The sequence below is a fragment of the Setaria italica genome, chromosome V (genome assembly GCF_000263155.2).
Source record: "Setaria italica strain Yugu1 chromosome V, Setaria_italica_v2.0, whole genome shotgun sequence".
Taxonomy (NCBI): domain Eukaryota; kingdom Viridiplantae; phylum Streptophyta; class Magnoliopsida; order Poales; family Poaceae; genus Setaria; species Setaria italica.
Genome location: NC_028454.1, coordinates 284141 through 297096, shown reverse-complemented (window position 1 = coordinate 297096; position 12956 = coordinate 284141). Strand labels below are relative to the sequence as shown.

The 12956-nt window shown below is 48.7% G+C and overlaps 3 protein-coding genes across 5 annotated transcripts; 1 reads left to right on the top strand and 2 right to left on the bottom strand.

Annotated features, from left to right (window-relative positions):
* Positions 1–141: 141 nt before the first annotated feature.
* LOC101782041 (isoflavone reductase homolog IRL) lies at positions 142–2070 on the bottom strand. The gene is made up of 2 exons (XM_012845874.1): positions 1816–2070; positions 142–468 (listed from the first exon to the last, which is right to left on the bottom strand). The coding sequence occupies exons 1-2, from the start codon at positions 2068–2070 to the stop codon at positions 142–144; spliced, it is 582 nt and encodes a 193-aa protein (XP_012701328.1).
* Positions 2071–4401: 2331 nt separating this feature from the next.
* Positions 4402–8271, bottom strand: LOC101783380. Its single transcript, XM_004967296.4, has 2 exons — positions 7325–8271; positions 4402–4872 (listed from the first exon to the last, which is right to left on the bottom strand). Exon 1 carries the CDS (start codon positions 7983–7985, stop codon positions 7362–7364), a length of 624 nt encoding a protein of 207 aa, XP_004967353.1. The 5' UTR covers positions 7986–8271; the 3' UTR covers positions 4402–4872; positions 7325–7361.
* A 2510-nt stretch (positions 8272–10781) lies between these two features.
* Positions 10782–12799, top strand: LOC101781615 (D-amino-acid transaminase, chloroplastic). 3 transcript variants are annotated; one of them, XM_004967295.4, is made up of 4 exons: positions 10782–11034; positions 11190–11279; positions 11395–11444; positions 11669–12799. In XM_004967295.4, exons 2-4 carry the CDS (start codon positions 11273–11275, stop codon positions 12617–12619), a joined length of 1008 nt encoding a protein of 335 aa, XP_004967352.1. In that variant the 5' UTR covers positions 10782–11034; positions 11190–11272; the 3' UTR covers positions 12620–12799. The 3 variants fall into 3 exon arrangements, with proteins under 3 accessions (XP_004967352.1, XP_004967351.1, XP_014660812.1); XM_004967294.4 differs by having other exon boundaries at positions 10783–11034; positions 11181–11279; XM_014805326.1 differs by lacking the exon at positions 10782–11034 and having other exon boundaries at positions 11041–11279.
* The last annotated feature ends 157 nt before the right edge of the window (positions 12800–12956 follow it).

The window sequence follows — 12956 nt, the reverse complement described above, 5'->3', positions numbered from 1 at the left end:
CCATGTTTGGGCCGGACGGAGCAGGCCTCAACGGCCCAAATGGATGTTCTCTGCAGGCCAAGCCCATGGGCCATGTTCTCTGCAGAGAGAGAGAGAGAGAGAGAGAGAGAGAGAGAGAGAGTCTTGTGAAAGAAAACACACCTACTGTAGCGCTGAGCTCACTGACTGTATGGAAAACACACATGGGGATGGGGTAGTAGGAACAATAGGATCCACACGACACCGGCCGAGAGCGTTGAGGTGGTCTTGGACGGTGGCGAAGTGGACGTCCGGGTAGAGCTCCGTGGCCTCGACGCCGGCCGACGCGTTGACGGTCTGCTCGCAGACGCCGCCGCCGCCGACTGCCATGGTGGCGTGCACCATGGCAAGCTGGAAGCTGAGCGGCATCGGGGAGTCCTGGATCCTCCTGAGGAGCTCCTCCAGGGCCCTGCTGGTCTTCTCCTCCCAGAGCCGCACTGCACGAGGTGGCTGAAAGAGCACACGTTCGCCGCAGGCCGCACGTAGAGGATCTTGTGATGGCAACCGCGCTCATGTCCTTCTCGTCCACGAATATCGCTATAGATTACAGGATCGGAGGAGTACTTTATTATATGTAAATAATGGTTCAAATTAATACAGATCGATGGAACTATAATATATATTGATCGAATAATGCATATATGATCGATCGAATGCCTCGCGTGTTGTCGTCGCTTTTTCTATATGCCGCTTTTTCTAACATGACATGGTGCAAATCCCTAGGATCTTGTAACGTGTTTTTTTAATCTGAAATTATGGTGACATGGTGATGGGTTAAAACGTGGCATGGTGCACACCACATGCGATTCTGTAACATGACCTTTAACCTGAAATTAGTGTGACATGGTGATGGGTTTTTTTTAACGTGACATGATTCATATCACTGTAACATGTTTTCTTCTAACGTGTGTAACATGTTAGTGCAAGAAAAAAATTCTACAGAATCCTATCGTTCCCAAGTCATAGAGTTGGGATCTATTTTTTGTAACGTGACATGTGACACCATATATGGCCGTAAAAGATGTACAAAATCAGGAAGCAAGTCAGCCAAAAATAAAGTTTGCAAGTCATATTTATGGCATGAACTCAACTTTATTTCTGTATATTCATCAAAAAGTAGATAAATTTTACTATCTTGATATGTTGCGGCTTTAATTTCTTCCATCTTGGAAAACACGGGGACTACTCCATCCCAAAATCGGCTTGCTGAGACTGAAAACGTAAACCGTAAACACCTCTGATTTTGACCATGCACTAACCGGCCGGTATCTTCTTAATTTCCCGCTAAAAAAATCTCCAAGAAATGTGCACGTCTTGTTGTTGTCAGTTGCAGCCAAAAGGAAAGAAACTGCATGGATACATGCACATGCAGGATGCATTCCTCGGTGGTGACCGAGATACCCGCTTATTGCCTTTTTTTTCCTATAGGTAATTGTTTTTCTCTCTTAAACTTTAATGGCTCAGATTTATTTGAAGTCTTACCTCTTAAGAGGTAACCGGAGTACCTTAGCAAAGCCTTGTGTAACCAATTATTTGACAGCCTTATTAGTTGAAAGTTCTTAACAGAGTCATCAAAATTTGTCATTGTCGCTGGTTGAGGGAGCAGAGTTTGCTTGGCGGCCGCACGTGTAGTATCCTGTTGAGAGTGCGAGGGTCTTGCACGGCCTTGATAGCCACCCTGCTCATATCCTTCTCGTGTACGAAGAACCCTGTTTGGCAATCATGCATGATTGAATGTAATAAGTATTTGATTCATCAGTATGCACAGTCACAAAGGCATGCATGCATTATTTGTACTTGTCCATCGCCAAAGATGGTGGCCGTCGTGTGTGGAGGACCGTCTGCTTCAGGGTTTCCGGCCCTCGGGAGCAGGAAGCCTTGACACCAGTAGCTGCAGACGATGGTGCGAGGAACCCCTGCAGCTGTGAGAGCCTCGCGGACTCGGACTTTGGCGCCCAGAATGCTCCTCGCCGGCTCCAGCATGTGCTCCGCCACCTCCACGTCGCACCCGTATTCAGATGGCATGAACCGCTGCAATGCAATGCAATGCATCGGATTATTCGGTAGTTGTGTGCCGACGATGCAGATCCCAAAATCGTGGACGACGCGACAGACCTTGATGTTGCCGGCTTCCTGTATGGCGGCCACAATCTTGAGCTGGCTGAGCACCTCCTCCGGCTAGGTGTGGCCGACGGCGGAGATGACCACGTCCGCCTGCTTCATCGCCGCCACCGAACCCTGGCCGTCGTCGATGTCCCCCTGAATGCATATCAACATGCCCGGCCGTGTTATGTTTTACTACTAATACAATACATTCTGCAGTTGAAATATATATGCAATGCAACACTAGCTAGCTACACAAGCGATCCATGTGGTGATAGATGAATCGATCAATCAACATATGCAATCAATCACCAAGCTGGCCTTGGCAGCGTCGGCGGCGACGGTGGCCGGCCGGACGAGCACGGCCGTCGGGTGCGCGGCGTTGAGGCTCGCCGCCACGAGGTGCTGCCCGATGATCCCCGTACCACCGATCACCAGGATCCGAGTCGTAGCACTACTATTGCTCAACACCAGCATGTCCATCGATCTTTCTTTATTTGCATTGGGTTCACCAAACAATATGTAAGCCTCAGCTGCAGCACCTCCATCTCGATAGAAAACCACATGGATGGCTGCAATGGTATGATGATTATGCGTGCCGTGGACACAGCACCCCTCACTGCTGGGATGCGCCTTAATACTGATCCAAACCCTCCTTAGCACGGGCTGTGCAATTGGTATTACTATCTTCTTTAGTATCAGGTCAAATAATAAGGGGTATTAAAAAATAATAAAAAGGAAATCTGCTGACCGAAGCCTCGGTCGCACCCCGCTGCCGTCCGCCAAAGCGCCGGAGCCCCAGCCTCACCCTGCCCCCGTCCGCCCGAGCGTCGAAGCCCCGGCGGCACAGCCCCTGAGCCCCGCACCGAAGAGAGAGGGGGGGAGGAAGGGAGGCGGCGTACTTACGCTACTCAGCCACCGCCGCCACTCCTCAGCCCGCCGGTTACCGCCACCACCGGATCTGAGGGAAAGGTGGTCGCTACTCCATGATTCACGCTCTCCTTACTCTGCCACGCCCTACCGATGCTCCGCTGCACGCCCTTCCGCCGGAGCTCCGCTGCTCCTTGCCCCGCTACCGTTCCTTGCTCCGTCATGCCGTGTCGATGCTCCGCCACCTCGCCACGTCCTCCCTTCTTGCCTCCGCTGCTCCTCGCCACATGTAAGAGGTGAGGGGCGAGCGGAGAGGGAGGAGAGGGGCGGCGACGGGAGGAGCGGCAACGGGATCCGTGTGGAGGAGAGGGAGGGGATTCAGCTGGGGAGAGGGGGGATTCGGTGGGGAGAAGAAAAGAGGCGCGGGTGAGAGGATGAGGGGACGAGCGGATAAGTGGCGGGAGGGGAGTGAGCGTGGGGTGAGAGAGAGAAGGGAGGCTGACGCGTGAGGGGAGGTTGCGATTTAGTACCGGGTGAAGCCTCCACCCGGTACTAAAGGCCCTCAGCTATATTAGTACAGGTTGGAAGCTTCAACCGGTACTAATTTGTGACCTTTAGTACCAGGTGAAGCCTCCACCCGGTACTAAAGGGGGTCATGAGGGGCTCCTCGAAGACTAGCCGTTAGACCCGGTACTAATGTAAGCATTAGTACCGAGTCAAAACGCAACCGGCACTGAACCTCGTAACGAACGAATGTTGAGTTTTCTAACAGCGACCGCTGGTTAGCTGCAACACGTTTCCTTTTTTGACGAGGATGGACATGCACGGTGCACGTCGTAACGAAATGAATGTTGAGTTTTCTAACAGCGACCGCTGGTTAGCTGCAACACGTTTCCTTTTTTGACGAGGATGGACATGCACGGTGCACGCTAACATCTGAATGCATGCATTATATTTACATTGGGGGTGTTTGGATCCCCAGGCCAAATTTTAGTCCTTGTCACATCGAATATTTAGATACTAATTAGGAGTATTAAATATAGACTATTTACAAATTCCATTGCACAGATGGAGCCTAAACGGCAAGACGAATTTTTTAAGCCTAATTAGTTCCTGATTTGATAATGTGTTGCTACCGTAACCATTTGCTAATGATGGATTAATTAGGTTTAATAGATTCGTCTCGCCGTTTAGCCTCCATCTGTGTAATTAGTTTATTAACTCATATTTAGTCCTCCTAATTAGCCTTCAAATATTCGATGTTAATTAGCCTCCAAATATTCGATGTGATATGGATTAAACTTTAGCTCTAGGAACCCCATAATGGCTCTCCATGCGTCAGATCGACCGGGGCGTCTTGTCCCTTGCAGGACAAAATTAAAGTAGAAGATCCTGCCTGTACAACCAAACTAAACCGATTGGACAAAAGTTGAAATTCTTGCAAATTTGTTTCATACATGATCCGAACATAGCTCAAGGAAGACTTCGAACAACTTTTCATAAATTACATTCCATTCCATTACCAACAAAGAAGCCCTCAGTTGTGGCCTTGTGCTTGGTGCGAGCCGGCTCTTGCAAACATGTTACATGTAGCACTTCGTTCAAGCAGACACAACTTTCGGGAAAAGCGGAGGATCTGCCACCTCCAAAACCCATTGTCTGAGGTGCTCAAAGAAGCAAATCTCTTTCTAATGTCAAACCTTTCAACACAAAAACAAGCTCTCCAGGGTATTATAACAAACTAATGTTCTCAAACATCGGAGTTTCATTTATTCAAAGCTACTGCCAGTATGTTCATCCGACTTACTATCTTTCCGGGCTCCTCCCAGATGCTGCAACGACATAGGCCACGTAAATGGAAGCTCAAGCTGATAAAGTATCCTGCAACAAGGCAACAACAAACAGCAAAGATGCATTTAGTTAAAGAGTTTGAGGTATTTTTTCACTTTTCTTGCCACAAAAAATACGTCCAGGTACTACATGTTCGTCTCATTCAAATTTCTCATCAGTTGTGCAGTATATATGGTCAACGTTGTGTTGAAAAGGGTAACAACCTGTCCTGATGATGTCTCCAGAACTTCACTGGAAAAAGTTGTGCGTTCCAAACAGAAACAAGGGAAGGCAGTTCCTTCTTTTATTCTTTTCTCTTTTTTTTTTGCCAAAGCTGATCGATATTGCGCTTTGGGAGTTCGTTTCTCCCCCACCCATGTGATTATAAGCCTGGTGTGTCCTTTATTCTCTCTACATCATCTATCTTTCAGTATTTTCTCACTCCCCATTATTTACCTTACTCTACAGCATGTTAATACAGGTTCCATCTAGCGCCTCAAATCAGGTGGGCTAGCTATCAACAGTATTTTGCATGTTAACACAGGTTCCACCTTTCAATATTTTGCTTTGTTGGAGAAAGCAGATATACCACCGCAAAGGAACTAAGAACTATCCAATTCCCCTCATTTTGGTTTCTTGTGGCTTATACCTTCCACTATTCCCACCATGTGATTTTACAAGACTGTCTCAGACTTGGTACAGTACTGGCTCCTTCTGCTTACCACTGAGAAAACCTATATGCAAGTGTTGATTAAGTTGCTGTTATTCCTCCCTCTCCCCCTCCCCCTCTCGCTCCCAATCAGGTCAGTGGTCTAAGTCAAGCCAGCTGATAAAGGTAATCATTATGAATTCTGAACAGATCTATTAACCCTTTGGACCAGTCAATACTGGTTGTATGCAGACCTAGTGTAGCCAATCATGCAAAAGATAGCAAACAAGAGAAGAACAATTAAGTCTTTGCATCCCAAATTCTGGTAAGCAAATATTGTTTGCTTTCAGAGCAACACTTGAACTAGAAATGTTGTGTCAGTAGTCAAAAGAAAATAACCCATAAGAGCAAGCAAATCAAGATGTCGGCACTTTCTCGTCCTATGACCCGAACAACTAGATAGTTGATCTAGAAACATACTATATCTTAAGACAGCACTTGGTATCCAGAAATCCTTTCACAACTTTGCCAAACACATTCTCCAAAGGGCATGGAATGAATATATTTAAATTTGGAATTTGCGAACTTGGTTTTTCTTCTCTCTTTTTTTCAGGATTTCACATTAGAACATATGTGACACAAAATTATAAGCCTTGTGTCTCTTTTCTATCTATATCTCCCACCTTTGAGTATTTTCAGACTCCCTCATTCTTCATCTTACTCTACAGAATGCCAACACAAGTTCCTTCAGTCCTAAAACTTATCTGCAAGGGCTGATTCAGTTGTTGTTCATCCAAAACATTCCCCTCTTGGGACCCAACAAGTCAGTCAATGATTCTAAAATCCCCAGCCTAATAATTGCTGGGGCCAGTCAATACTAATAAAAGAACTAAAATCTACAGCATGTCAATGGATGTATTTCCTTTGTTGGAGAAAGCAGATATACCACAGCAAAGGAACTAAAAACTATTAAACTCCTATTGGTATGGTTTCTTGTTCATTATACCCTCCAGTATGTTTCCCCACCATGTGAGTTTACTGTGACTGTCTCAGGCCTGTTGCTGTACAAGCTCCTTTTGATTACCATTGAGAAATCCCAAACTAAAAGCTACGAGAAATGACCTGGAAATTTCACATGCAAGGGTTGTAATGGTACTTCCATTTAGTAGTTCTTGTTCATTCCAAAGATGCCCCCCCCCCCCAACAGTCAAGAAAGGCAATAAACCCCCAACCTAACAACTCTTTGGACCAGTCCATACTTGGTGTATGCAAATCTAGTCTAGTCAATCATGCCAAGAGATAGCAAACAGTTGCACAAAATTAAGTCTTTGCATCCCAAATTTTGGTTGCAAACATCGTTTGCTTTTAGAATAACACTTACTAATCTAGAGATAGTGTGCCATTAGCTACAAGAAAATAACCCGTAAGAGCAAGCAAATCAAGATGCCCGCGCTGCTTCACATCATATAATCAAAACATTTAGATAGTTGAAGTCATCGCAAGTGCCTGATATAAAATGGGCATGCAAGGGTTGATAAGGTGTTGTTGTTCATCCAAAAGATTCCCCTGTTGCAGCTGGGACCCAACGCGATCAGGTCAGTCAACAATTCCTAATAATTGTTTGTAACCGGTCAATGCTGGTTGCTTGGGGATCTAGTGGAGTGAATCATGCCAAAGAGATAGCAAACAAGAACACAAGTCTTTGGTCCAAGTCAAGCGAGCATGTTCAAATCATCCTTGTCTGAACAGATCAGAGTCAAGTCGTTGGTGAACAGATAGATAGAACTAACAAAGTGAAGTTTTTTGCTGAGGAGTAACATGGTAAATGGATATCTCTTTATAAATAGAGCGTACCATTCGGTGGTGGTGGGTCGAGGAGGAATCGAGGAGATCAAGGTGCGTCCGGGCGTGCGAGGAAGAAGGCGTAGAAGCCCGCGACGATGGTGAAGATCCCCATGGCCCAGACGAGCAGCTGCGCCCAGAGCGGCATGATGTCGGCGACCTTGGATGAGAACATGAGCGTGAGGAGCGTGGAGAGTCCCCAGACGGCGAGCTTGATGCCTTGTCCGCCCCTGTGGCCTGGGCCGGCGCGCTCGAGCAGGTGGAGGCAGCGGAAGAGGAGGATGAGCGCGACGTAGGCGACGACGACGAAGGCGACGGATGAGGGGTCGTCCCAGGAACGGTAGACGGCCATCCCACAGTTGAAGCTGAGGAAGGCGAAGCCCAGCGACGGCAGCCAACCCGGGCGGCCGTCGCGATCCATCGCCGGAGCAAACCGGCGGCGCTCCTCCTCCGGTGCGGCAGATCGGAGGGGATTTCGTCGGATGGATCTAGCGCCTCTCTCTCTCTTCTGTCTGGGCTGGCTGGGTGCCCAATAAGGCCCAAGCCTCGTGTGCATAAGGGTATCCCTGACACGTGGGCCTACGGCCTGGCTCACTTCACTTCCGGGACGCTCATGCTCTTGTCCGAGATCACGGCCATGTTCTGTCAGCTCTGTGGGCCGCTGCTTGTGCATCTCAGGCCATGGGGATCTTGACCATTGCCGGATTCTACGCCACCTTCTTCGCACGCATTACCGGATACGAGATGTACTTGATATGTGCTCTTTCTATCTATGGGGTTCTTATTTGGATCTTGGGGCTAAGCTTTAGCCAATTTTTATGCTAAATAGGATTAAATATAGCTAATTGCTAAGCTAATTACACATATAAGGAGACTAATTGGATGGTGGTTAGAGTATGCTAGACTAAGGGTGTGTTTGGTTGGGCGGTGAGCTGTGAAAAAAGTTGTTGTGGGCTGTGAGCTATGGAAAAGCTATTGAAAAAGTTGAAAGTCGTTTGGTTGAAATAATTGTGAAACTATAGATTTGGTAATTTATGCTTGTAGGTGGGAACTATCGCTGCATCGGGAGATTGGGATGGTGCATCGCGCCGTCGGTGACGCATTGCAGAGCATCTGAAGAGCGCGACGCCACGACCCCGAGGCACCGCTGTGCGTGCGCTACACTTTTTGCCCCTCCACTCTACATCTCTACCACGGAGCGCTCGCTCCTCCACGGCTCCGCCCCTGAATCCTCGGTGCTCGTCCACGATTCATCAGCAGCACTGTAGTCCTCGATTCGTTTTCGAAGTTGTCATCCCCGTTGCCACCCTGACCTGGCGCAGGGGAGGAAGTGCTGGCAGCTAGCACTTGCGTCACCGCTGGATCGAGTGGAGAAGAGGGCAGCGTCCCTGCTGCTTCTGTTTGCTCCCGGAGGAGAAGAGGGCCCGAAGGAAACTGGAGCAAGAGTTGGCCGAAGGAAGGAGTTCAGCAGTGGGGCGGAGGTCGACGGTGGGCAGCAATGGCAGCCACGGGATCTTCAATTCCCTGCTGCCCGAGCCATGGCGGTGGCTAGCAGTGGTGGAGGACGAAGATATGGATGTGAGAGGTGTGGGTGGAAGCAATTTAAAGGGGATGGCAGGAGGTGGGTGGATTCGGCCGACGCGGTGGGCACAGCTGCTGCTTCTTCTTCCAGCTCGCAGAGGAGGAGGGACCGCGCCCACGTGGCCAAGGCGAAGCCCGCGCCCGCGTGGCGGCAACGGAGCCTATGCACGCGTGGCCTGGGACTCGCCTATGTGGCCAGGAAGGAGAGGGCGAGGCCGCGACGGAGCTTGCGCTGACGAGGTCATAGGACGGCGTCGACAGAGGAGCTCGCGAGGTCACGGATAGGAAAGAGAGAAAGAAACGAACCGGTATGCTACATAACCAGTGGCAGATGGGTAATTTTCACAAAAAGTTGGAAGCCACAGCACATGAAACCAGGAGGCAAGGGTGTTGTGACATTTGTACTGGCCAAAAGCTACTTTTAGCTATGGCTTTGGATGTGAGACAACCCTTTTAGTTGGCTTTTGACTTTTTAAAAAACCAAAGTAGGTTGAAAAGCTCAACCGAATACACCCTAATTAGCTCATATTTAGCCCATCAACCAAGGGGTGGAGGAATGGGAGAAGGAACGAGGAGGGAGAAGAAGAAATAGAGGAAAAAGAGGTGAGGGTGGAGGAGGAAGAAGATCAGAGCCAAGGAAGGAGGAGGAAGAAGAAGAAATAGAGGAAAAGGAGGTGAGGGTGGAGAAGGAAGAAGATCAAGCCCCTACAGTCCACGCTTGGATCCACCTATGCCATCAACATATATATTGGCCAAACTCCTGTCTAGACTATTAGTGGACGTTTTGTTCAGGCCACCCCAAGGGTGCTAGTTAACCACAAGTGGAATGTTTTATTATGAGACCCATCTCATTCTCATGGGGTGGAACGATTTATGAATGTTATGCCTATATCTTATACAAATATATAGGATATGCGAACACACGTTTTATATGCAAGAAGCAGGAATATGCTTACATTATTTCTATAGATTATAATAAAAAAGCATATCCAAAGTCACGCTATTTTCACACAAGCCGCATTGCTATTCCCTTGTCCCAAATCGTAAGTCCATTTTAACTTTTTTTTCTTCTTCATAGGTTTTACTATACACCTAGATATATATTATGTCCATATGCATAATCTAGAAAATCTAAAAATCCTATAATTAATTTAGGATGGAGGAGAGTAGTTATTATTGCTATTATTATTTTTCTAGTATAATAATACTACAACCCACGCGTTAGATAGGTGTTGAGGTTTATTCAGGGCAAGGTCAGGGGGTGAGGGTGGAGAGGAGGATATGGTGGTAGTAGCACCAGCTAGCACTAGCAGTCAGAAACGTCAGCAATCCATTCCATGCATCGATCTCCACCACCACTGCCACAGCTGGATCCACGTATTCATGATAAAACATTAAATACATGTGCCTGCATTGCATGTTTAGATGAATGGTACTCCCTTTATTTATTTATATCTTTATTTTAACGTAAGTTGTTTTAGCTTTTCTAAATAGATAGATCTTACTATCCATCTAAATATAACTCTCTAAATATAGAGTTATATTTAGATACATAGCAAAATTAATGTATCTAGAAAAGTTAAAAACAAACTACATTTTGAAAGAAATGGAGCAGTTGAAATGAAAATGCCTGACCGTACACTCCTAATAAGGTGGTATCTTTGAGATGAGATGGCAAGGCAGTGGAACTAGCAGAGAAGAGATGAGAAACCAGAAGCTCAAACAAATAGCAAATTTCTCGTGCTGCTTCCGAAAAGTCAGAAACTTAGTTTTAGAAAAGCTGAGTTTATATGAAAAATTGAAGAGCTTTTTTAGTGTAGAAAGCTAAACACATCTTTTAAAAACTAAAAAGCCAACAACAACTAAAAAAAAAAGCTAAAAACTGCAGTACACGTCTTTGTCGACACACGTAGGACACGCCGCAGGCCGATGCAAGCAAACAAACGGCGATGAGATGCTGCCTGGCATGCAAGCCAAAAGAGCGGTGGGTGCCCGGCCGGCTACGCTGTCTTGCAGCTCCGTCTCTCCTTTCCTTGGGTTCCTTCCTTCCTTGTCGCTTCGGCCGGCCGGCCATCCATCTGGATCTGGTATTCTCTTTTAGAACGGCGAGGCGAGGCGAGCCGCTTACTCCATATAAATAAGTAAGCTTTCATCGATTCCTCACTCCCTGCAGGCGGCAGTCGCTGCTGTGCTCAGTGCTTGCTCTCATCGATTCATCGATCCCCACCTGATTTCCATCGATGGGCTTTTAGGCAAGCCAAAAGATTACAATACTGAATTTCAGCAGTTTTTGTAGAGGTAAAAGGAGGTTTTACGGGCAGAATTTTCGCGGAGCTCAAGCAATCAGGAGGTACGAGGAGGATCCATCATCCCCATCTCATGCAAGGTACGTACGTGATCCATCATCAATTGCAAGCTCGTCGACTCCCATGGATGATAGATCATGATTCCGTCTCCTTTCTTCAACAACGAATTGAACAAAACAACACACACATGCGCAGGGGGTGATAGTGATGGGGTCGTCGTCCCGGTCTACGAATCTGGCGCCGAGGTCAGTCAGTCTCCTCCACCTTTTCTCAATATCTTCTTCAATTCCTCCCCTCCCAACAAATTAAATTACTTTCTTCTGTGCTATCTGCATCACATACTAGTAAGGAAAGTAGCAATTACCTTTTTGTTGCTGTTGTTGTTGTAGCTACTAGTAGGAAATTAAGTAATGCAATGGTAGCTCTGTTCCTCCGATCGCGATGCACTAACAAGGTCAGTCAAATGCAGGTCCTGCAGAAGCTGCAGGACAAATGCAGCAGCAACACCAACAGGTCGACGTACCCGGCCATGTACTCCAGCGTGGTGGGCGGCATCATCCTTGATCCCGCGATGATGGTCCTCCCCATCGACGACCACATGGTCCACCGCGGCCACGGCGTGTTCGACACCGCCATGCTCCTCGACGGCTGCCTCTACGAGCTCGACGCCCACCTCGACCGCTTCCTCCGCTCCGCCGCCAAGGCCAGGATCGACACGGCGCCCTTCCCGCGCGACGCCCTCCGCAGCATCCTCCTCCAGATGACCGCCGCCTCGGGATGCCGCAAGGGCTCCATCCGCTACTGGCTCAGCGCCGGCCCCGGCGACTTCCTGCTCTCCTCGGCCGGCTGCCCGGCGCCGGCCTTCTACGCCGTGGTCATCGCCGCGGACTACGACCAGTGCCGCGACGGCGTGCGCGCCGTCACCACGTCAGTGCCCATGAAGCCGCCGCTCTTCGCCACCGTGAAGAACGTCAACTACCTGCCCAACGTGCTCTCCATCATGGACGCCGAGGACCGCGGCGCCTTCGCCGCCGTCTGGGTGGACGACCAGGGGTACGTCGCCGAGGGGCCCATGGTGAACGTCGCCTTCATCACCCCGGACCGCGAGCTCGTGCTCCCGGCCTTCGACAAGATCCTCAGCGGGTGCACGGCCAAGCGCCTCCTGGCGCTCGCGCCCAAGCTCGTCGACGCAGGCCTGCTCACGGCGGTCGCCACCAGGAACATCACCGCAGAGGACGCCAGGCGCAGCGTCGAGATGGCATTCGTCGGCAGCGGCCTGCCCGTGCTGCCCGTCGTGGAGTGGGACGGCAACCCCATCGGGGACGGCGAGGTTGGGCAGCTGATGATGGCGCTGTCGGATCTGCTCTGGGAGGACATGAAGTCCGGACCGGACAGGATCGCCGTCCCCTACAGCGGCTAAGTACCGGTTGTATTGGATTTGGATGGATCTCCTATATGTTATGTATTCGTGACTGATGAATGGCTGCGGAGTGCATTAATAATTGGATTGGATGAATAATATGCGCTCTGCATCTTTTCAACCCCTGTTGTTATTGAACCATACATGGATCAATCATACACGTAGATCATGACTCGTCAACAACCTCACTTACTTCAAAGGCACAGCCTTTTCATTTATTTATTTTTTGAATCAGTAAAGCCTACTACGCCATGATGGAGGGAAACAAGGCCCGGCCCACCAACGAAGACGGCCCACAATAATAACCCAACCCACACTGCGCTAGCTGGTCGTCTTG